Consider the following 25,116-nt stretch of genomic DNA (forward strand, 5'->3'; position numbering starts at 1 on the left):
CACCAAAAAAAACTTACTAAGTTAAACCATTATCTGAGTGATTCTCTGTAGCACAAAGAAACTAAGACTGCTTGGTTTTGTTAATGATTAGCAAAGTTTAGAGGTATTATCCAATTAGACATTTGAGCTGGTGGTATCACTGCTGATTTGCAGGATGGACTTCCTCTGGCGTTTCATTAAACCAACCCTGGAGCTTGCTGCTGTAAAGCCAGAGTTAAATGAGATCATAAATCTACAGCTCCCTACTTTATGAGCATGACGGGAAGTCTATTATAACTTTCATAAGCAGCAGGCAGAAGGGGCAAACAGGCAGAGGCAGGCACAAGTTGTGAGATATGGAAGAGAGCTGACCACTACACTGTGAACTGTCAACACGGCTGAGAAATTGCAACACTACCGAGGATGGACAGGTTAAGAAGAGGAGGAGAGGTCGAGCTGTACACGGAGAAAGACAGAAGACATAGAAGAAGATGAAATCTAGACGTCATTGAGAAGGGGGATTCTTATTCAGGAAATAAAATATGAAGTTCTACCTAAATAATCTTTTTCTTTCCTTCATTGTCATCCAGCAGTGCCAGCTTTCATAAAAAATGCTTTACTTTCCTTTCCTCTCTGTCAGCAGAATGATGCTTTATGCCAGGCATTAACATCCATCAGTACTTGTCCCCAAAAAACTAGACATCTGTCTCTGTTGCACAGTGTTCGATTTTATCTATATTATACCCAAACAATCGGTTCTCATTTTCAGATTTGCCAGTTATTGCTATAATTGAGTGTATATAGATAAACATGTCAATGCACACATTCACTCTTCAAATGAACAATCAGTAAATCCCTAATGCCAAAGCCAGCTGCTGGGCTTTAAAATAATAAAGACACCAAGTGAAGTCCCAGGTCTCCTCTGCTCCCAAGGAAAGTGATTAACACAATCAGCTCAGCATGGTTGCCAGTCAATAATATGAGTCATAAACTCATCATGGCCCTGTCCCTACTGCCTCATTTTGGCTCCCTACTGCCTTTCTCTCCGTCTTTCTCCATCACCCTCATGACTGCCGCCTTTCTCAGTGGCGTCCTGCTCGCTTTCCATCTGCACCCACAACCCGTTCCAATCCACCTCACACTTGAGTGACAGTGGGGGTGGGCATATGCATCAAGTGTTTTTTGAAGAGGGGGGGTTCTTGGAGAGGTTAAAGAAAATGACACTCGCTGGCACTCGGCATGAGTGCGCAACTGCAACTCTACACTTTTTCCAGCCAGCGCCGTGCCAGGTGCCGTAGTGAAAAGCATTTGGATTCTGCTCTTCTGTTGCAGCGATGCAAGATAGCTCTATCATGTCTGGTGCTAAACACAGGCAAGAGAGTGCCAGGGTGGCTTATGTGAGAAAACACTGTGTAAACTGTTATAACACAGTTAGTGTTTCATTGGTAGAAATATGGATTACAGAATTGCTTTTGAAAAATGGAGGAATTGCAACAGGCGTGAGTCCTGCAGGGTGGAATTATACTCTTATAATGACAAATGAACCATGTCAAAACCCTGATTCCCTTTTCTGGGATCAATGCTTTATGCTAGACGATCACATAATTAATTAAAGTTTAAAACAATTGAAAATGATCTTTTATAGATTGGCTGAGCTTGTCGCTGTTCCCACTGCATCCCATTAACCTGACGTTAGATTACACTTGTCAGAATCCCAACTGAGATAAATTTAATCGAAAGCAGCACAATGAATGTAAAAAATAAAGTGTGCAAATAAAAGCCTGCAGTCGTATTTAATTTTTAATCCATAGCTGAGAATCAATTTTTACAATACACTTTATTGGATTCCGCAGTGGAAGTGATAAAGTTTACGGTCTCACATCCTGACAGAGGCTGCGTGACCCCAATCAGTTTCTGTGTCCTGCCTCTTTGTACACTGACGTTTGTTGTTCCATTCTCTCCTCTGATGGTGAGAATATTTTATTCAGACTTCTTCCTCACAGCTTTCTTAATTTAGATATCAAAGGGAGCGTCACCACATGCATACACATCCAGGCACCCTGCTGCAGTTTTATTGAGAGGAACCTATCTATGCCAGTCTTGTGCACACATACATGTATTTATTTATTTATTTTTATCTATAATGAGACAGTTATCCTTGACTTGTGCTGTGTTCACTGAAAGTGTTGAGAGATTCAGTGATTATTATTATTATGTAGAAAAGCAAGCATTTTTCATCTCAACAGATTTTCAGCTTTAACTTAGAGCACAGCAGGGTTCGATTCATGGACAAGCCTTTTTTTATTATGTGTCTCGCACTGTGAATGTGTCCTTTTATTTCTATAACTAAGGACAGACAGCTCTTTTTTTTTTCAACGACAGTTTTTGTAGGTTGAACATACTAAGCTGAAGAACGCCAAACTGCATTAGAGACTTGGTGTATCTTGTGTCTCACAATTTATAGCAGGTGATGTTTGAATTGCAGTAGTTGTTTATGGTAATTACTCTTTTTGGAAGGCAAATTTGGAAGTCTCATTATTTCTCCTAAACCTCTGCCCGAGATAATAAGTGCTCTCCTTGACACTGTTTTCAGCTTTGAACATCGTGCTACTTCTTTTACTTGAGTAGCACTTGTCACTTGTTTGTCTTGCGGTCAGACAGAGAAGATATATATGCTATACTAAGAAATTAAAACTCATTTTTAATCCATGCCTTTATGTCTCATTGACCAGAACTTGATAAATAATTGGAAAAAAGTGCAGAAATTTATCAGATATACCCCTGGTATCTGCTGTGTGTCCACACAGCACTTTAAGAACATTTCTTTTTAAATGTATAACACTCTTTATAGATGAATAAATCATTTTGCTATCATAATAAAAAAGATGATTTAGTGTGTACACTCTGTCTGGCAGGTTTATAGCTTTAACTTGTCTTAGCAATTCTTTATAGCCACGCTTCTTCTGTGTAAGTGTTTCCAGGGTCTCGTCTGCTCATTAAGGAACATGGTTCTGCACTACACAGATGTGTACAAGCACCCAGGCAGTGTTGTGCTCAGTGCCATCACAGAAAGGCCCACATGAATTCAGTCAGCTGTGTTCTTGGGTCAGCTGGTTAGAAGACAGGCACAGAAAGCAAGTGAAGCAGACTTGGAAAATAGCTCTGAGCTTAGAGAATATGCAATGCAGCATGCATGGGTGCCAGGGTGGAAAGCAGGCAGGCAACAGCTACTGGCATGTTAGCACCAGAGTGTCACAAGACCACAGCTAGATTGTCTTTGATTCAAACTCTAAACAATTTGTGAGTCATGACTGCTTCTAAGATCATCACAGGCAAAAGTCTCATTAATAGTGACGGGACTTTGAAGCAAGGTTTTACATTAAAGTTTTATTTGCTGCCATTGTTTATGAGCGGAGATTATCCCTGTCTCAAAGAGAAGACATTTCCCATCACAACAGACTGTTACACAGTAATAATTTGTGGCACCATCAAACGGGCTCATCAGTTTTGTTAAAACTTTGATGAAATGAACTTCAGTAGCAACATTTTTCCTCCTTTGGCAGTGAATTAGGGCTGCCTCAAAGAAAATATCCACTCATGACTATTTATTGTATTTTATTGTATCCAGTCTTTTGAAATGCAAATGATTAAGCTTCTGATCTCAAATCTTGTTTGGAAAGAGTTTATTGAAAATAAACATGGCGATGTTTATTTTTATCCCATCTGATCCTGAGCAGAATGAGTTGGTATAGAGAAGAAATCAGCGATTAACTAAGCCATAACCTCTAAGGAAAACTGGAATAATAGAATAATATAAAAGACTTATAATCCAAACATTTCTTACCTTGAGTTCTGCTCTAAATTACCCGACATATGCGCAAGTTGTTTGAAAGATTAACAGTTTGAAGCAATTTTCCAGGTGCTTGACATTTTCAAAAAAAGATATTACTGTCTGAAAGTGTTCTTTAAAGGGGAAACATTTCCACTGGCACACCACTGCTACATTAGGAAGACATAAAGTGGTAGATTTATGTTTTAACAAGCCACTTTACATCCTAAAACTCTTCTTACCACAGATGGACCTTCACCCCTGAGACAAGAATGTCTAAACATTCCGTGTGTACATGTCTGAACACACAAACACTGTCATGCACAATATGCATGCGAAACCACACATCCAGATGGTCACAGACCTCTTGGGACTTTCAATTTCATTCTGTCTTTTTGAACAGACCAGAACATTTACTTAATGGGTAAGCTGCCATAGAAAGACACTCAGGATAGAGGAAAAGCGATCACTTACTGCAGATGATCCGGAAAATATTACATTCATTTCTTTCTTTCTGTTTTTGTTTGTTCCCTGTCTGTCTCATTGTCTGTGTTACCTCATGAGAAAGAGAGTACAACATTATGCAAGCATTAACCACTAAAAAATATTCAAAATAAATAAATAAACTGCTGTTTTATTTATAAAACACCTTAATTGCCCTTATGACCTTTCAGGATGAGGCCAGTGTTTAATTTGAGGCGATAACAATCTAAAATGCTTAAAGATAGACATAGCAAGGGAGGAATAAGACATACTCAAAGCTGTAAAACTGTATTAACCTCTCGGTGTTCCTCATCACCTCCTTCCCACCCTGGAGGTGACTGACAGATAGGATCAGCCTGAGCATCAGTCAGGACAGCTCTCTACCTCCTGTCACCCTGGCAAAAACATATGGTCTCCTGCAAACATCCACACTTAGACTGTCCGCCACTCACCATCACTCACAATCACAAGCCAACAATTCTGCATCCTTATACTTATGACTCTCCCACAAACATATGCATCATTCATGCTTCACTGAAACCTTGTTCTCACATGCGTATCTGTCTCCATCGTCTCTCTGTTAACACAACGTGGGCTCTTTTATTCTTACTCGCGTCTTCACACGTCTCTCTGAAACCTCTCTTCTGCTTCTTCACTTTCTCCCTCTGTCTGCTGCTGTGTCACTCTCTTTAATCTGTCACATTCTCGCTTTCTTTCTCACATGCACAACAGCATGCTCAAACAAAAACACTGCACACGCACTTGCAAATAAGCAAAAAGAATTGATACGCACGCTGACAATCCTTTCTGATGTGCCCCCTCTGGAGATGGTGGTTCCGTTGAGTCCCACCAGAGAGGGCAGAGTCTGAGACATCCAGTTGGTCACCATGGCCATGGTGCTGAGAACTGCCCCGATCTTTAGCATAGGAACGCTCATGTTTGCTTCCTGTGGGGCCCTGGCACAAATGGCCCAACAGCCAGCCCTGCCCTGCCCTTCCCTAGACCTCAGCTCCAGTCAACCCCACTCTGCCTCAGACAACCTAGCCAGGGAACCAGCCAGTCAGCTTGTGCCTGAGCCTGAGCAGCAGCAGCACCCCCCACAGCTGGTACAGCACAATTACTAGACCCACACACCACTTTTTCAGTCAAAGGGATGGGCAGAGGCTGGTTAGAGGAGAGCAGCTCACATCCAAAAGCACCACACTGGAGCCTTCCCTCTCAGAGTGACTGCCTTAGCTTCACCCTCTCCCTCCCTCCCCCACATTCTCGCTCTCATCTCTCTCTCCCTCTCTTTCCACCTCTCTCACTTCCTTACTCTCCTCTTAGCTCTCTCCCTCTCTCTCCCCTCCTCTCTTCCTCAAGATGCAGAGCTCCGCATTGGCTGCCTCTCCGTCTCATCCCCTCCCAATCAGCCCTTCCTCTGTTCTTTCCAGCCCTGTTTTGCATGCATGTATCCATTCTTTTTCCTTCCCCTCTCGTTCGCTGACATTTGCCTGTTCTTTTATGACTCACATCTTGATGTGTGCGCGCGTGCACTTATTTCTTAAGCAGAGAGATCTGAGACTGATTTCATAGGACTGATCTGTGCTCTATGTTAAGTGACATGTGAATGCCCAGGGCAACTGAGTGCAATGTTAGGCACAGGAGACCATCCTGCAGTTTCATCATCGTGTTTGTACTAAAGACAGGACTGAGAATGTAGACCGGTGGGTGTTTAGATTAAAAGGTTGGCTAAGGGCTCATCAGTGAACATGGGCAGGTGGTTTGGCAAAGTGGGAGACATGATGTGGGAGAGATGCAGGTGCTCCAACCCACGGCTGCTTCTGACAGCTCATCTTTCATTCTGCTTCATGACATATCCTAAATTAGCCTGTAGCTTGTACTTTTAAAGAATCAATGTCGGAGTGATAAGAAAAGTATCTAATGACACTAACTTCTTGATGCTCACTGTGTTAATTTACTCTGATGTTACGTCGTGTAATTGCAAACATCTGCAAGAGGACTGCTTTTTTTTTCCAACTTGGAATTTTGGCTTAAAGTTATAATAAACCTGCGTTTTCTCACTCATCCTGGTGCTGTGAGATGACCTGCTGAAAAAATTATGCTTAGATTACTTTTCAAGTAGCAGAGTTTTATTGTTGTGATCAAACAGAAGGTAAATCAGTATCAGATAGCTTACCAACTGTTTCTGTCTCATTTTACTGTCATTTCCCTTGGTGAAAGTCTGGTTTGAGCCTGTGTCAGGCCAGACATCCAGCATGTTCTGAAGTCTAGACCGATTTCGTGGAAACATTTTGTCTTTGAGATCATAGCTGCTTGAATTTTCCGCTCACCTCTACAATGGACCAGATGGAGCGGTATGAAAATTGAACCATGTCTCAAGCCTCTGCTCACAGCAATTACTGGAAAGTTATTTGACGACTGGCCGTGTCATTTTATGCCCTAAATGATGACAGAATGGCTTGCTCAGGCAAAACGGCCAGGTCATCCCCTTTTCTTGCCTTCTTCCTGGTCTGCTGACTTATTCATTTTGTCTGCCATGGCTGGGCTCCCTTTCTCAAGCAGTCACATTGGATGAATGATATGGGCTCTTCTGTGTGGGGTGTACAGTGAAGTGATAATCAGAAGAGACAGCTTTCTGAGCCCCATCCAAAACACGTCAGCCATCCTCAACTCACCTGCTATTGCCTAAGTCGTGCTTGTTTGTGCCCTACATGTGGCAACACTGACCCCTTGTGGTAGCCAGTGGAATTGTAAACAAGAGCCGTCAACATACAGCAGGTGATGGCCACTGCCTGTCGTTGTTATTGAGCAACACGGAATTTGTTGGCAGGTAGCTGTCACCTTATGAAAATTCTTCAAGGAGATATGAGGGTGAATGTGGCAGCACTGTTTAGAGTCACACTTTTCCATGTCTAACAGAGGTTTTAGTGAGAAAGGTAAAATGTAATGTGCATGATAGCACACGCACGCATTCACACGTGACCGCGCGCACATACACGTACATGCTTTCACCTGTTTCTTAAAAAGGTTATTCTAATGGAGCCCACGGGCATTTTAAAAATATACTCTTGTATTCATCTTTCATTATTAAATTAATAATATAACAGTTTGCTTCTTTTATGTTTTCTAACAAACCAGTTATATCTGTATATTTATCTCTGGATTATAATGTGCATATACAGGTCTCTAATGTAATTATATTTTTTAGAGCTGAGTCTTTTTGATTAGTTTCATTTTATTTCAGAAGGTTTTGTTCACATATGGAGGTTGAGGGAAGCAATATTTTACAAATTCCCTTACTGTTTGCTTCCTTGAACACATCATCTGTAAAGCATGCAGTATTGATCATATTCACAGGGTGGCAGCAAAGATTTAAGTATAGATACAGACATCTCTGAGTCTTTATTCCGTAATCAAATGAGCCAATCTTCTCAGGTTTCTCAAAGAAAAGCTGGTAACAAAGAAAGATGCCTGAGCGAAAAGGAAATTTAGGATGATGCTTAATATAGATATAGATATAGAGATCAAACATTCAATGTGCAGATGTGGCAACTAGAAGAAGTAAAATATATTTCACTTTGATTCGAAGAAAAAATCTATTTATTTGTTTTGCTCTTATTTTGTTTTTGCTTGTTTTGTTTGTTTGTTTTCTTTTTGTTTTTTTGTTTTTTTGTGGCTCCAATTTGTGCAGTTTGGCTGCTGAATAAGAGTTCAATAATGCATTATGCAATAGCAAGATAGCACAGAAAATGCTGAGAAAGTAAAAACACACACATTACTCTACACTTCCAAGGATGTTTTGACAGATTGCTGTTCCTAGCCCCTACTCAACAATTTCCATCATCAGAAAGACTGGCATCATGCCAATCTAAAGTAAAAACAAACTCTTATCCCCTCCTGTGAATGAAAATAAGGCAATACAGCTTCCGTTTTTCCACTATGTCATACTCAAAATTTCACAAAACATAAAAGGACATACACAGATAAAAGTAGTTATAATTTGTCTTTTTTTTAAAATCACAGACGCATCTTTGCATCAAGCTCAAGCTCTGAACTTTCTATTTTCAGATCTCAAAATAAACCAAATTGGTATCATTTAGGTCAGTTCAAAGAAAACTGTTATTTCCATCAGCTGTAATTTATATTTGGCAGCATGGCTCTCGTCTGCAACCAGCAGAATGAGAAATGTGGCATTAGGTACGTCAGATATGCCATAAAAGTTGGAGCTGTGGTGGTGGGTGGGCTGCAGAGTGGCCTGCAAATGCAGTAATGGTGAGAAGGCTAAAGCAACCTAAAGACCATGTCCTTTCTGAGATTTGCCAATTAGATGAGTAGAAGGGTATCAACTGAGCCTTCCGCTGGTGTAGGCTGACACAGGTCTATGGCTGAGCTGGATTTAATGGCCTGCCTGAACTATTGCTATGCTCAATTAAATAAAATGACCAGAGTTTTGATATAACCATCTACAGTCAGCAGCCATGAAGTATTCTGTACTAGTTATGTACTGCTCCAGCAATTAAACAGAGCCCCAGACATTGTCATATAATGTTCTCAGAAGTAATAGTCCAAATAGGTCAAACTAGCCAAAAAATAGTGTAGTCCTGTAAGGTTATTGTGATGGCTGCTTTGGTGTGCAGAACGGTACGACTGAAGTAGATTTGATATACATAACCTCAAACAGAGAAATGATTCATTCTAAGGAGCATATTTTTTTAGATGAAAGATTATGGCTGAATAAAAATGCATCAAGTTTCACATGGGAGGAGTTTTCTTAGCCCTCTATTTTCTACTAGCAGTGTACACAATTATGTATTCTTCAGTCTGATTTTTTTAGTGCCAGTAACAAAACCACATTGATTCCGTGCCTGCTAATTGTGCTGGTTAACAATATTGAAGGAGGCTCATGTAAGATCCAGCCTCATATCTTTTCCCCGACGTTTGACTTTTGCACATTTATCTTGCTTTTTGAAGCATCACTCAATCAAAGTCCGCTGCTGATAAGTGGTGCTTTAGCGGTTGCTGTATAGATCATGTTTCCACTGAGCTCTTTAAAATTCCTTTCACAGACTATGGGTCATATGCCATCTTTTGTGACTAGATGGACTAAATAAATGATGGCAAAAATGGGCGATGAGGACAATCTGTTATACTTCAAAGAATTCCAGCCTCTGCCAATCAACTGTCTAATCACAAAGTCTGTTGGCGGAACAAGCTTTTATTAAATATTAGCCAGAGAGGAAGTCAGCCATTTAACCTGTATTAATTTAATCCTTTTTGATTAATTTTCACTGCCATTCCATTCCATATCATTTTGACTCGAATAATTGGCCAGCATAATTTTCTGCATAACTCTGCTGTGTCATTGTCTGCAGTTTTTTGTCCCTCCCTTTTGTACTTCTTCACTGTAAATGTTATATAGCCTCTAAGAACCCTCACTGTCTCCCTTTTGTTTCTCTGTGCTTTTTGGGCAATGAGAAAAGATGCACATGATGTTTAACTCTTGTTCTGGCAATACATACATTACTGTGGAGGGATGCATGTTGCGAAGCTTTGCAGCACAGTCACACCAACATGGCCTTGTGTTGTTATTATAAACATCTAAAAAAAAGGCCATTCTGCTCTTGCCTGTGGGTGTGGATATAAAGGGCATTTTTAATCAGTTCAAATGGTGAAGCTGCCCTCCAACTACAGAAATGGAAACACTTGTGCACACCCATGGGTGGCAGTAGAGCGCTACAAAGTCCAGAGGCTATAGGGACAAGCTTTGGGTGAGACTACAATACTAGGGAACAGAAAGCACCAAGCACAAGCAACATTGTCACCAAGCATAAATACACAGCCAGCTACAGATTCACAGCTAAAACACAGAACCAAATTACACCTCAGCTAATTACACAGACCTCTATCATCATGATGCAGAACTGTTATGACTGAAGTAGCAAGACTTCGCAGAAATAAAGCCCCCGCCTGAGCGCTGAACGATAGCGGAGTCATCTGGCTCTAAGAATACTGGCTATTTTTCTGAGTCATAATTCATTAATTAGCTGATGGACACGGAGGCCCACTTCCTTCTAAATGTATCAAGATCAAAATCAGCTTAAACAAAGTGTGACCTCATTACCATGGCAACTATTTAAATCCCGTAAATAGGTTGTACCCCAAGGTTCAGGCCAACAGACACACTGGTATTTGCAACATGGAATGATTAATCTATTAATTGCTCCTGCAGGCCTCTGATTAAGGAAATTCATCTGGCGTTTTACATTTTACAGTAGTGACAGAGACCATGTGAGGACTGTATACACAATTCAAGACTTGCGTGCATAAAGTACAGAGGACACGCCCTTTTCTGAAGAATATGGTCAATAATTCAAGTAGTGAACAATCATCTGACCGCAGAGATGACTGACGATGATGAGTATGAATAATGACAGGATATATGACGCTTGCATTCAGACCTTGCATGGGAGTCTGTTAATCTTGAACTTGCATCAGGGTAACTTTTAAGCTTAATTAATCTGATGACAATTAGGTAACCTTAGGTACATACTGCCCGTGAGAGCTACAGTACAGCCCATTTGTTATGTTCCTCCTACGTTTCGATTTAAGTGTGGGTGTGTTCACATATGCATGCCGAGTTTTGCCTGTGTATGTCAAGGCTTTTTCACATTTGTGTCCACTTCCATGAGCAACAGCACTTTTTCTCCACTGAGCTGTGAATTTTTCTGCATTACCCTTTTATGGTGCTTGCGTGACAGTCCTGGTTAAGCTGTGCAATGCGGGTTAAAGTAAAATAAAACAAGGAACGTGACAGCATTAGCATCAGGCTAAAAGCGCTTAGCTAAAATAAAAGTCATGAACAGGTGAGAATTTGTTCTTCTCACCTGTGGTGTAGGAATATGTAGTAAAGGAAATTAATTTGGTTAGTGTGTCTGCATGGCTATATTGACACCAACACAATACCTTACTGCTGAGCTTATTTACTGTCTTTACAATATAGCCCATAAATCCCATCTAATCAAATCACAATGAAAGCAAGAAGATCCATCCACAGACAAAGCAAGACTGAAGATTGAATACACATATCAGGCTCCTGAACCTCTAATATTCTCGACTGAGCTCACAGAATGGTCAAACTTACAGTAAGATTTCAAGAACTATTGTGCAGAGAGTGAGTAAAGCATTTAAATCCAAGCCAAACTCGCAGACAGTATTTCTCTTTTACCCAGCACACATGACATGAAAAAAAAAACAATCTTGTATAATATACCGGGTAGCTTTCTGAATATACTGCTGGAACATGCATTCAAATTTATTCACAGAAGAACTGATTGCTCCTGATTGCTCCCTTGATTACAATCCTAACTGTCTATGGGGGGTTGTACAGTATTATTTGTAGGATACGATAAGCTGTATGTGTTTGGTTGAATCTTAGATAGCTCAATCAGGCACAAGCAGGGTGCCACATTTTGCTTTGGGCTTGGAAAAAGAAATGCCTTGATCAAACCAATACACAAGGACTACATGTGGCAATCAGCAGCAATGCATTCTGCAGCCCAGCATGGCTCTATGTTCTGCTCCTTCTCGTGCCCTCATCACCAGCTGAATGTGACTCAGTGCAGCCCTTCCTGAGGCTTGATACGCCCAGTTAAATTGCCCCCCTCCCCACCCAGACACACACACAGAGCCACTGCACATATGTAGATGCGTGCAGACATGCATTGACACTTACAGATACTGTAATACTGTAGTCATTTTCTGGATATGTGACCTGTTTACCAATGTCCCACACACCAGACCAACAGCAGAGCCCATGCCACATATTGACCTTTTCTCCCAGCTAATCATTGATTCTCTGTAACATAGCGAAAGCTATTACTGTAAATGGAGTAATTACTGACAGCAATTTGGAAGTCTTCTTCACAACAGAAAGGTAACAAAAGCTCAAAGAAATCCTCCTAATTGAGACAGCCCCCCCATAGCTACCTGCCTCTTCAAAACAGCCTTTACTGAACTTACAAAATGATTTTTTTCATCCAGATTTTAACTTGTCTTATTCCGAGTGTTAGAAACCCTCAGATATTGAATCACTTTAAGACATTTCAGTTGATAAAATACATGTAATTGACATAACATTTACAAATCTCTATATACAATTTTGCTGTTTAGTCTTAAGAGCATTTTCAAATCTGCTTTAGCATGCAGCATAAGTGCTATTCCACCATCTTATCACTTTACTTTCAAACTGCTTTGTTTCATTAATGTTCTGTTCATGTGTGTTTGCAGTAGAGCTGGTAGCTATTCTTAGATAGCATGTATCTAGTACCTTGTTAGATGACCAAAGAGACAGCCAGTGGACAAAGTGGCTGTGTTTGGTCTTTGTCTGAGTCATTGTTTACAAATGTCACCAAGTCACAAAGTGAAGGTATCACAGTGATTAGCTAAGCACAGTGGTCGGTTACACAAAAGGAAAGTAAGCCAAAGATAACTCTGGAAACAGACAAAAAGGTTATAAAGGAAACTGTGATGCTAATAAGAGGCAGAGAGAAAGACAGCAAGACAAGGAGAAGGGTGTAAGATGTATTTTGAAGCTCCCTGAGGTAATGAATTTACATCTTTGTCGGTTTTCTGCCATGTCTGCAACAGTGAAACTAACAGGACCAGAGAGGAGTGGTGAGGTCTTGCCAATTGTACTTTGGTTTGCTGAGAGATTGCAACAGTCAGATACTAAAAAAAGAAAAAAACATGCTTGACATAGACAAGGAGCAAACAATGACCAGAACCTAACAGCTATGTACCGTATATTAGTAATTAAGGGACAGAACCAGCCTGCAGTCTTGTGTCCAACCTCTTTGTCAGAGCTCACATTGAAGCCTCCATTTGTATCCTCTGTCTTCAGGTCATTAATGCTCACAGAAGCTGTAACATTTAATTAGGGAGACATTATTAGTACAACACAGGCCCAGTGTGCAGCAGAGAGAAATCCCCAAACAGCCCCTAACTGAATATTACATTTACAGCCACATGGAATTATGAGGGTAAAGGTTAGCAGAAACTTGTAGATAAACAAATTAGCTTGTCACTTTATACTTTTTTGAGTTGGGAAGAAAAAGCCTGAAAAAAAAAGGCTTATTAGAATAAACAGTCCTGTAATAGCCTGTGTTCTTCCTTTGCCTTCCTCCAACTCCCTGCCGATTTCAGCCATATACTATAATCTGCAGTGTCTGTGCTGCACATCAAAATGAGGAGCCACTGATCCATTCAGTGATTACACAAACAAACAGACAGGAAAATATCAGCAAACTGCAATGCGGTGCAAAAATGAGAAGTTTGTACAAATATTATAAAGCGGTAATATTGTGTGGAGTTAGTCAAGTGTGAGATGAGAAGATTGGGTGAGTTAAGTGAGTGGGGAGGTGATAGTGGGAGGAGGGTGGATAGGCCCTAATGGTAAAGAGTAGTTATAACGTCTTCTGCTATACCACATGGGACATTAGTCTGGATCTCTCAGCAACAGATGTAATGTTTAGCAGTTACAAAGCCGTAAACTAATAACTGTAGTAGCATTTGCTATGTTACTGTCTCTAGTCAGTTCTTCTTCAAACATATGAATTACACTGCAGGATTTATGTGAGTTTGTCTGTGTGCTAAACAAAGACAAGCAGCTTTGTGGATTTGTCTGCAGAAATTCTGTTGATGCAAGATGTTGTACAGCCTGCGTTTCACAATGAAGGCACTGCAAGATCTGCAGTGCAACTCGTGAGCGAATGTCTGCGTTCAGATAAGATAAGAGAAAGGTCATTCTTTGCACTAATATTTCATGCAGCACCAAGCACCACCTTTCTTTGCTAATCAATAGCATAATTACTTTCATTGGTGGTCTTTAGGACATGGCAGTCTCCTATACTGCTCGATCCTCATTGGACAAACCATTGTTGACTTTTAGCTGATTGCCATGGGTAAAATGCATTCAAAATAAGATCTACCCTTTAAACAAAGGAGTTTCTAATAACAGGGAAAAGAATTCTGGTGATATTTTTTCTCCTCATAGACTAAATCATTCATTTAAATTTTAACGACACCCGTGCAAGGACCCACATCTGAACAACAACTGAGTGTTTGTGTCATTTTGAAAAGGAAAGACTTATGATTAAAGATGGCCCTTCCGAGATGCAGTCAATAATAATTACATTTTCTAATTTCCTTGATAATTTCCACTTATAAGCAGTTACCAAAATCCAAATCCTTTATGCTTAGATTTTTTTTTCCTCATTTTAAATGACCTCTTAATTCATCAAACTATGTATGGGCACAAATCGGTTAGTTTTACTTTGAAAGGAGTCCCACAGTTCACACGTAATACCCTCCTTCTGGGCTGTTTGGAAAAGTTTAGCCCTGATTTTAAGTATGGCAGCTGCAGATATTGATCCTGACATGCCAAGTAGAAAAATGTGGATGACATGTGAGATGTATTCTTCTGTGAAGATACTTGCACCAGCTCATTGCAAGCTGTTACTCTCACTGAGAAGAGTAAGAGATGAGAGCTGGGCCGAGAGGGCCGGTAGCCTGAGGCACTAAGGCGTAAAGAGAGAGACCTCTCCTGAATACCTATTCATCACATCACCATTAGTGTGGCTAAAGCACTCAGCTCTGCTGCTCATACCATATAACAAGAAATACTGCATTAGATCCCATTTCATAGTTTGACATGACTATCACTGCTGCCTGATACACAGCAGTACTTCAACCTGCTTGCTTTTCTCACCTTGTTATGCAACGAGATACAGACATAGTTATCATGCAGCTCATCTACACACACACACACACACACACACACACACACACACACACACACACACACACACACACACACACACACATAAACTCAAAAGTAGACAAACAAGTGTGGACTCTAATCATCATGAGAGCAGGTTTTTATCAGAGCATGGCGCCTTTTTTTCCTTCCTCCAACAAAAATGCCACTCTACATCACATTCTTGTCGCATCTTGTCTGTCAACACTCATCCTGCTGCTTCCTGTGCCTCCCCCTCCCAAGCGACAGGATGCACATGTCATTGTTTTGTCATGGTCATGGCCGTATTGATTAAGCGATGTGAAGCTAATTAAAGACAATCTGCAAAAGAGTGTCGTTGCCAGTGAGGGGAATAAAATCACAATGACAAAGTGGTAGGCCTCTAATTATTATTCTCTTCTCGTTCAAGATGCGAGAGATAAAAACCCTGCAGACACAGTCGTAAGGCTCCCTCTGACTATTTCTCCTTCTGTCCCTGCTCACAATCTGAGTTTTCATTTTCAGTAACTCTACTCTGTCTTTCACTGTCTTTTCAGTTTCTCTCTCTCTCTTTCTATCACACACTCACTTACCAGCCATGCTGCCCTGCTCGGCTACTCCACTGGGCACTAATTCAAACTCAGTTCACATCCTTTCACTTTGTACTGATACTGCCCACCAACCCTGATCAACACAGCAGCTTTAGTTCACAGCATCTGTCCACAGTGTGTGTGCCTGTGTGGCAAAAACGTATGCATGCACACTATATGGTCTCGGTTATAGTGGATTAGCTTTTGGAACTACACTTTTTCCTACACACACACACACACACACACACACACACACACACACACACACACACACACACACACACACACACACACACACACACACCCACACACACACACACACACACACACACACACACACACACACAGAGTAGCTTTAATATAATTTAGATGCAATATGCATACGCATTTCCAAGAGTATTGCTAAGGGACAAGAGGGGGGAAAGGATGCTTTCTTTTCAGTACTTGAAGTACATTTTGTCCTTTGTGCAGGATATCTTCGTGTTTCTGAGACTGCCATTATTTTTTTTTAAAATAATAATAATAATAATGGATTGGATTTATATAGCGCTTTTCAAGGCACCCAAAGAAAAAGATGAAAACATTTTTGTTATGAAAAGTTGCTTTGCTCTAACAGGCTTATCTAAACCTGAGCTTTCTAATTTAGCATTGTGTTATCCATGACCCTACTTATTTCAGGACATTCAGCAGTGTCATGAAATAAGCCAATGTCCTGTGCATATCATAGTTCTTGGTTAATATATATTCATGTGTTGGTTTTTAGCTGCATCATGGTCTCTACTTCCAGATGTTGCATTCACATCCAGTACTGCGCACTAATGTGTCCATGTATGTTTTATAGAGTTGGAGAAATCCTGGGGGTTTAGGCTCAGCTATCATAATGTAATGCAAGCTGGAGTTCCTTCCACTGGATCATCTTGTTATCGCCCCCTCTCCGGCATGTAGTGTCTTTATCAAAGGACCTTTCTACCTTGCTCACCGTGGGGCTGCAAAGAGCAGCATTGCCAGCCTGCTTGATATGCAGCAGTGTCTGGTCGCTGCTGGGCTCCCACGCCTCCCTGACTGGAGCCTTTAAGCCCTGGCGCAGTCAGAGAAAGTGAGTCTCCCTCATCAATGGCCCTACTGAGTGGCTGTGACAGTGCCACGTGGAAAACACATCGATTAAATGGTTCCTCTTGCCTTCTACTTCCTCCTCTACTGTGCTAAATAGCTCTCATCCTTCATTACCCAAAATTATCACCCTGCAATTGAGTTAGCTTTCAACATGGGAGGCAATGCTGTCACAGTCACACATGGCGGCGAGCAGACGATTCGATGGAACAAAGGTAGCAGGGATCACGAGAAGTAGAAGCAGGAAGAGATGAAAAACTGAGGAGATGAAAGGGAAATGAGAGAGAAGACGAAGGATAGCACAGTTTGAGCAATTCAACCAACATTTACTCTGTCACTTGTTTATCACCCCTCATTTAGTGTCAGTTACTGCTACAGCTCTCTGCTTCATACGATGGATGTCAGCAATTAACTAGGACGTTGAAAAGGAAAACAAAATCCACGACTGAGAATCTGACGTGAAAACCAACCGCTTTTAAAAGAAACAAGTTTGTATGTTGCCTAACGATATGAGCGAGCAGGTAGAGGCACAATCTGTGACTGGTGTTTTTGAATGCACAACGCTCCTTGATGTGTTTCTTCCAATAAAAGTGAAGAAATGTAAAGAGCAACGTTCAAGTAGCAGCTTGCCCAATCTGCTCAGTCTTATGAAAGCTTTTGTATCAGAGCGGGAAGAGGAGCTCTAGGCGCAACAGCCATATTTATATTCCAATCTTCTACACAGAAACCCACATTGCCAGGCTCATAAAAGATTCATCGAGCAGGGGAAAGCAAGGTCGTACAGAGAGCTGGTCAGGAGGTGCCTACTGCAATGCAAAAAAATAAATAATTTTTTTTTAAAAAGAGCCGATTGGCACACACAAACCCACACTCACGTACACCCCAAAACACTGGGTCACTCCCATAGTGACTGTTACTAGGGCTACATGTGTTGTTATCCTTATTACAGGCAGCTGTGTGTTCAGCACTGACCAAATGATCAAGCACGTCTGTGCACTAATTAGCATCTGTCACTTAGACCATGCACTTCAGCAGCCTTAATAGCTTTAGCCACGTTTGTTTGAATCGATTCTGTGAATTGTCTGGCTCTTTGTCTACTGTGGATCCGATTGCTGACATGCTTGGAAACTAGAGCGCAAAGGCGAGAGAGAAAAGGAGACAAAGACAATGTGTATTTGCGAGAAGAAAGAGTGTGCGTAGAGGTGCATGTGTGTCTGTGCTGGGTGTTGTCAGAGAAATGTCACTCTTGCTTAGAGTCACAGACATAAACCTCTGGGAGTCCTGCACCCTCGAGCACACTCACACAGAAGGAAAGAGAGAAAGTGGGGTAGAGAATGCGATATAGGGATGATATTCATCCCACCAGTCAAGCCGATGCTTCTATACTCTGTCGACAGGAAGCATACAAATAACATCCTATGCGTTATATTAGCAGCCAGAATGTTTTGAGAAATTATTTATGCATGAGTCAAACATTGTAAATGCTATAGAAGAGAGATCAGGAGTCAAGGAGGGGGACATAATTTCAAAATATTTTTTAGGTCTCCTGTATGATTTTTTTTTTTTAATCATCCAGTTATTGCTGGTTAAATGTCAGGTTAACCAACCATTTATGTAGAAATGACAAAGCTAAGCTTTCTAATAGTGATTGCAATCTGTCCTCCAGTCAGACAGCTTGGTCCATGTGAATTCTAATGGTTGTTATACGACAGCAGGCTGCTGGATTTTCAACACGACAGAAAACAGCAATAGAGGTCATTTAGGGCCCACACATGCCTTGAGCAAATGTAGTGGACAGTTTGTGACTCGGAATGAGTAAGCGGTCATTTAAAGTGAAACTAAACTGTAATGTTCTATTTGATGCTGGCAAGCCCCTTTTCAAGTAATATTTAAATGTCTGCCAAGTGTGTTGAAGGTTTTACAAAACCTATTTTTTGGTTTGGCAATTGCAAAAGCAAACAAAACAAACACATAACCTATGTAAAAAGGTTATTCCATATGAAGAGGTATGGCCAAGCTTGTGCTAGCTCTACCTCTGGAGGCAATCATGACAGGGAGGCAGTATTAGTCTGAGAGTCAGGCCACTGACCTCACATGCTTCTCTACTCAGCAGTGCACCCGTTAACCAATTACCATGCAGACCACTGCCTGCCTGTGAGGCTCATCCAAGGCACCGCAGTAGTAAAATCAGCTACCCGTTTCACTTTGTCATTGAGACACACCTCAAATAAACTCCCCAGCATCATCAGAACCTAAGTCACCCAGGAGTGAGTTGCGAACAAAGTGATGAAGAGCAGGTAAATCATCATTAAGAACTCAAAAAGCACAATAACCTTCCTTTATCTGTCCCTGCACAGTACTACTTGATCTAAATATAACCGGCATCATTCACAGCTGTCCCAACTTTCAACTTTAATTTTACAACTCATTTGCTCATAGTGGGGTCATCTAATTGCTGGGGTTTTTTATTGTGGGGTCTTTACCTTACAATGGAAACTGAGTCAAACTGAATTTAAGTTTTTTTTTTAAAAAAGTCTTACAGCAAAAAAAATAACCTCTTCAAGTCCTGATTTCCGTTCTTAGTCGTGAATCCATACAGTGTCGGTGCTTGTGAAGATTATTTGTCCCTGCAAACGCGATCACACACACATAAAAACGCCTCTGATGATTAAGCAGCAGGCTACATGAAAGCACATCAAACATTAAGATGAGGGAGTGAACAGTGGACAGCACAAAGGCTCGATAGCTCTCAGTGCATCAGCCCCTTTCTTAAGCAGTATCTCTTTTATAAAACAAATCTCTCACACAATGTGGCATCATTATCGTGCCCTAATTCAGGCCCTACCCTAATCAGTCATGACACAAGCACATACTACTCAATCTCTCCAAGCAGCAGTGAATCAGATATAACGCAACCTCATTATCTGTGGCTGATTGTGAAGCAGCACCTTTGTATATTGATGGGGAGCGCATGAAAGTGGATGCACAGAGGCTAATATAACCCTGCCTGCTCACTTACTCACCCACATCATGCTAAACATGAGTCACAGGCAACACAGGTATTAGTTCACATAGGTAATTATGTGGTGTTTTATTCAAGAAACAGATGAAATTTACAGTAAACTTACATATTGTTGCCATGTAACGCAAAATATGTCTTTAAAACCACATTTTTTAGCAGTGAGTCAATTGACTCATCAGTTATGTGTAAGCTACACCAATACTATGTAATGCTCTTGGCGTATGAAGATATATCTTTGTTGCTGCTTGACCTTCTAATTACATGGGCTTGTGTGGTCATGCAGTGTTAATAATTCATTCAAGCTCTGGAGCTGTCTAGTCCAGCAAGGTGATTTTATCAGCTGTGTCTTTGCCTCTCGCTGGCAGATTTACACCCATGCTCCTGCAGCTTTTCATTTGTTTAATTCTCTAGTTGGAGGTTATGATGCGGCTTGGCAGAGCACACTCAGTCCAGCGTGCTACTTAGTGTCCTTCTTCCTGGAAAACATAGATTCACATCTCTATTCTTAGAACATTATCCAGCTACACGTCTGTTTTCTCAACATTTATATAAACCTTTGCCTAGTGGGTTCTCTGATAATAATGGCAGTGGGAGAATTTCTATAAAGAAATATTTCTGACATACAATTTTTTTCTCTTAGATTTCTACTGTAATAGGCTTTTGGTGTGGAGACGAGGATGAACATTTAACATGGCTCTGTCACGTTCGTGTCTAGGGAAGGGTTTTTATTATGATCATGTAGCTTTGCTCTCATTCAGCTGGCACCAGGCAAAGCCATTTTTTTCCAAAGGGTCAATGCCAGGGTGGTGGATTATTTAAAACTGTCTCATGTGGACATTCGCCAACCAAGCTTTTTGTCCTGTCTGACTCTGAATGAACAAAGGTCTGTCCTTTTTGTCCTCACATGTAGAAGCACTGTAAACAGCTTTACATTAGGTCAGCTTACAGCATTATCGTTACTGTTTTTTGCACTTGTGTTACTAAAAGCATCTAGATTCTCTGACACTTATGCTGCATCGCTAAACTACTGTATAATTAGCTGAATGTAAATAAACGGAATGTTTGTGCCAAATGATGTTTTAAACAGCAGCCTGATTTACAAGTGCTTGTTCTGTTACACTGCTCGCCTTTCAGCTATAAATTGGCCCTGGCTGGGCAAGTTCCTCCTACAATCATGACACCAAACTAGAATGAGGAAACAAAATTTAACAAGGTCTTACAGGGTAGTATTTTCAAATTGGTTGTTTATCATGATCACTGGCGACAGAAGGGATCAAGAAAATTACTGAAGAATCTAGCCAATTGCTTACACAGGCTCCTGTCTCCCTCTTTGAGAACAACAAGGATTTCTCCCCCAATGCACTTTGTGTCTCAACGGCAAAACACCAAAGCAAGTGTTCATTTCCATCAGTCTCAACCACACTATTATCGGCAGGCTTCAAGGTGAGGAATCTTAAACCAATAAAGGCATTTCTCTGGCACTCACTCACTCGTCTGGGATAGAAGCGTTTGTATTTATTTATTTATTTATCAATTTATTTATTTTCCTTGCCCCCAAAGCCTAAGAGAGAAAGTACACGAACCAATCACTACGCCTTAACCAGTAATTGTGCCGCTCTAGAAAATGAAACAAATAAATCATTTGTTTAATTGGAACAAAATACACATTACATCCCCATCAGGCCCCTTGCATGCTTTTTAAAAGAGCTTGATTGTCGAGCAGGAATATAGTATTCTTCTCAAGTCTTTGATTGTAACATTAAAGTTATATCTATTGATGAAGAAGTCACCTTATTATTCATCTTTATTTCAATTCAATAATTCATTATTTTTAATGTATTACATTAGAGTAATTTTCCAAGCTGCAATACATTACACTCCCTATCTTGTTAATGATGAAACAAACAAAGTATACAATACATGCAGTATCACATATTGATGTAAATCCTAGCTCTTGATTGAGTTTACCTGCATTCTGTCATGCGTCACTTGGTGTGCACATTATAGCAAGACATCTGTGCCAAGGTCAAACAGGTGCCCATTTATATCAGTGGCACTAAGGACCCCTGGGCTTTATGGGCACTTAACAAACACACGCAGTGAACGAACAAGTGCATCTGTCTCATTAAAGCTGTCTAAATATTTCATAAAAGCCTGTGTTGAAACTGTGACTGAAGCTTACTGTGGATATGAGCTCTGCTGGAGTGTTATCCCCGTTGCAGTACATATGCAAGAATTCATCAATACTTTATGTTTGCAATGCAATCTTAAGACGATGGGTGGTGTCATATTTTCTTTCAAACCGTTCAATATTTAATGTAAACACTTACAACAAATTGTCCCCCAAAGGCAGCTACTATATAAATCCACTGAAGAAGAGGTTGAGATATAAAACTGTATCATCAGTTACGTTGTCAGGATCACATTTGCAAGTGTTTACCATTTATTGAAGTGCATCTGTGATGCCGTGTGAGTATTTGTTGAACAGAGAAAGTTGTGTAATTTACAAATTTCCTCCAATTTTGGCCAAATATTTTGGTTTGGATTAGAATATATCAGTTTTTACTCCATAATTAAGCATCAGGGAAGTTTATTCATGCTGGGGTTGTGCTTGAAAATAAATTAGAGTTTTGCACGTTGTTACCACTCTAGGAGTTACACACAGTTCTCCTCTAATACCAGCTGTGCTGTACATGATTTATTTTAAATCTACCAAACAGGTGTATGGCACATCTACTCATCTCCTATAAATTGAAAACGCACAACAGCTTTCCCTCCTTTTACAGGTCAATTGTAATTGTTTACTCGGCTGGTAAACATAAATGAGTGATGTATGGCTAATGCAAATGCAATGCGAAATATTAGTGAATCTGAACAGTTCCAACAATATACTGCATTTTACAATGATAATCGACAGCTAAATGGAGTAACAGGCTGTGCTCATGTTTGAGATGAAAAGTCCATTAGTTTAACAGTATACATTTACTGCAAATACCTAAAGAGCCATTCTGAAAAAGAAATGCAATCGAAGACAATGTAATAGAGAGCTGATGCAATTCTATTGTCCATGAGTGACGGCCATATTATTCACTGTTATTTTTCATACCATTTTAACGTCGAGTATTTCACTGACCTTGTAAATGCACATATATTCCGTGTCATTTGATCTTTGGTGTTATATCTGCAAGACCCTGAGGCCTCTAGATGGCCTTTGCCAAATGGTGATACTCACCTCCAACGTATAAGGAGGCGCTGTCTTCGGTGCTAAATTGACTCAGGCGCGACACAGCGCTGTCCACGGTCCTGAATATAGCTTGGTTTGTTATTAAAGGTATAAACAGCGCTGACCTACAAGGACCATTGGCTAGTTTGTGTGATCCTAGTAAATGTGGAGAATTGTAGCTGGCTTCTCTGTAGACGTTACACTTTCTAATCCATCTGAGTTATGCTCATCACTGCACGTATGTTGACCAGCTGAACCCCTGCAAGTTCAAATGCTCTTGCCTTGGCCGAAAGCTTTTCTGGGTCAAATGATTTACCGTCCTTCACTTTAATTTACAACTGTCACATCAAAGCTCGTCATTTTTCCAAACTGGCACGGCTTTTCTCGAGTGTCATACACGAGAGCACGCCACACAAGCAGGCACACATCCCCAGAAACTACAACCATTTGTTGGCGCTGGTTTGGTACAGTATAGTAATTACTCATGTCTTGCATTCACGGCCACAAATCACACTTCGTTGCGTGACGCTTAAACAGCGCAATATCTGATTCTCGGTGAGCCCCGGGACCCCTCTGTCACTGATGTAGAGGTTGATAGGAAGATCTGTAAACAACGACCTCCAGGGCATCAAAAGCATCAGAGCGCCGACAAATCAATTACTATACTGTCAGAGGAAGATGGTACTTTATGTATTCTTACCATTCCCTTAAGGCAGTGACCATAAATTGCATGACGATATTCTTTTTTTTTAATGTGTAAGGGCTCTAGTTTACGTGGATATGCCATCGACTGTTACAGCCCTTCTTATTGTTATGCTTGAACTTTCTCTCTATGTTTCAGTAGCATGATAGATTGCAGACTGAACTGCGATATTTTCGGATTAATAGGTCTTCGCAGTCGTTTAACATATTTTACCTTCTTTGAAATTGCGATGTTGTTCCAATCAAAGCGTTGGTTCACAGGTATAATGTCAATTTTGAGATTCGTAAATAGGTCCTTCAGGAACTTTTGAGCAATGCTTATTCATCGTATACATGCGTCCTTACCTCACCGGGCATGACAGCTAACATCACAAGTAGGAACATGGCACTGAAGAGATGCATTCTTGTCGAAATGTTCGCGTCCCAGCCGACACCGGTTCCGGCAGCTGTTCCTCCGTGTTTTTTTTTTTAATCGTTACTGGGGCGGTTTCTTCACATACAGAGGGATTCCTTCAATGCTGTATCGGCTGTGCGCCACCAGCCTCATCACCGGGACGCAAGGCAGCCCTATGTGGTTCGGTAAAGCAACCAGTCGCGTGTCTTTTGTGGAGCATAGACAGTTTTGCGGGAAGCGAACGCTGAACCTCCTATCTCTGAGAAGGAGAGAAAGGAGGTGAGAGAGAGAAAGAGAGAGAGCGAAATAGAGCGCAAACTCCTGAGATGCTGTAATGAGTCAAAGTGAACAGACAGCGGTCCCCTCCGTCCTGCAAAATAACTGCGACTGAGCGCCAGGAGCTTGGGGGGTGGGGGACCAGAGGTTGGAAGGTGACTGCTGTGCTTGCAAGGTGCCGACACTAGGAGCAGCACGTCTACGTGCCACGAGTCCAGAGAACGAAGTACCACTCTTTGATGCAGCCGAGGTTGGCTGTGCACCTGTGTGTGTGTGTGTGTGTGTGTGTGTGTGTGTGTGTGTGTGTGTGTGTGTGTGTGTGTGTGTGTGTGTGTGTGTGTAATAGATAGATAGATAGATAGATAGATAGATAGATAGATAGATAGATAGATAGATAGATAGATAGATAGATAGATAGGTCCTTAAGAATCCGACATTTAGCATTAATGTCTTCCTGCTCATTATGATTGATAGGTAGAAAGGCTGTTAGATCAACATTAATACCATCAATTCAGCTCTGACGTATATCCAATTACAACATGCCAAAACAAAGGGTTTCTCTTGGGTTTAGGAAAATGATAAAGATTATTATTGTTCCGATTACAATTAAAATAATGAATGCTCCAAGCTTTATCCACTCAATTATCTAAGAGATAATTATCTAAGAGATAATTGAGTGATTCTGCTGACATTCATTTAATACCTATTGTCCG

At 40.8% G+C, this 25,116-nt stretch overlaps 1 protein-coding gene across 2 annotated transcripts in view; it reads right to left on the reverse strand.

The window, feature by feature from the left end:
- olfm2a (olfactomedin 2a) overlaps positions 1-24,591 on the reverse strand; it is a 40,954-nt gene extending 16,363 nt beyond the window's left edge. Inside the window, exon 1 of one of the 2 annotated variants that reach the window (XM_026164621.1) lies at positions 24,079-24,591. In XM_026164621.1, coding sequence (XP_026020406.1) covers positions 24,079-24,135 — 57 coding nt within the window. In that variant the 5' untranslated portion in view covers positions 24,136-24,591. Of the gene's footprint in view, positions 1-5,084; positions 5,529-24,078 lie in introns of those variants that run through there. The other variant, XM_026164620.1, reaches the window with a different exon arrangement.
- Positions 24,592-25,116: the final 525 nt, after the last annotated feature.

This window comes from Astatotilapia calliptera, chromosome 4 (assembly GCF_900246225.1).
Source record: "Astatotilapia calliptera chromosome 4, fAstCal1.2, whole genome shotgun sequence".
NCBI lineage: Eukaryota > Metazoa > Chordata > Actinopteri > Cichliformes > Cichlidae > Astatotilapia > Astatotilapia calliptera.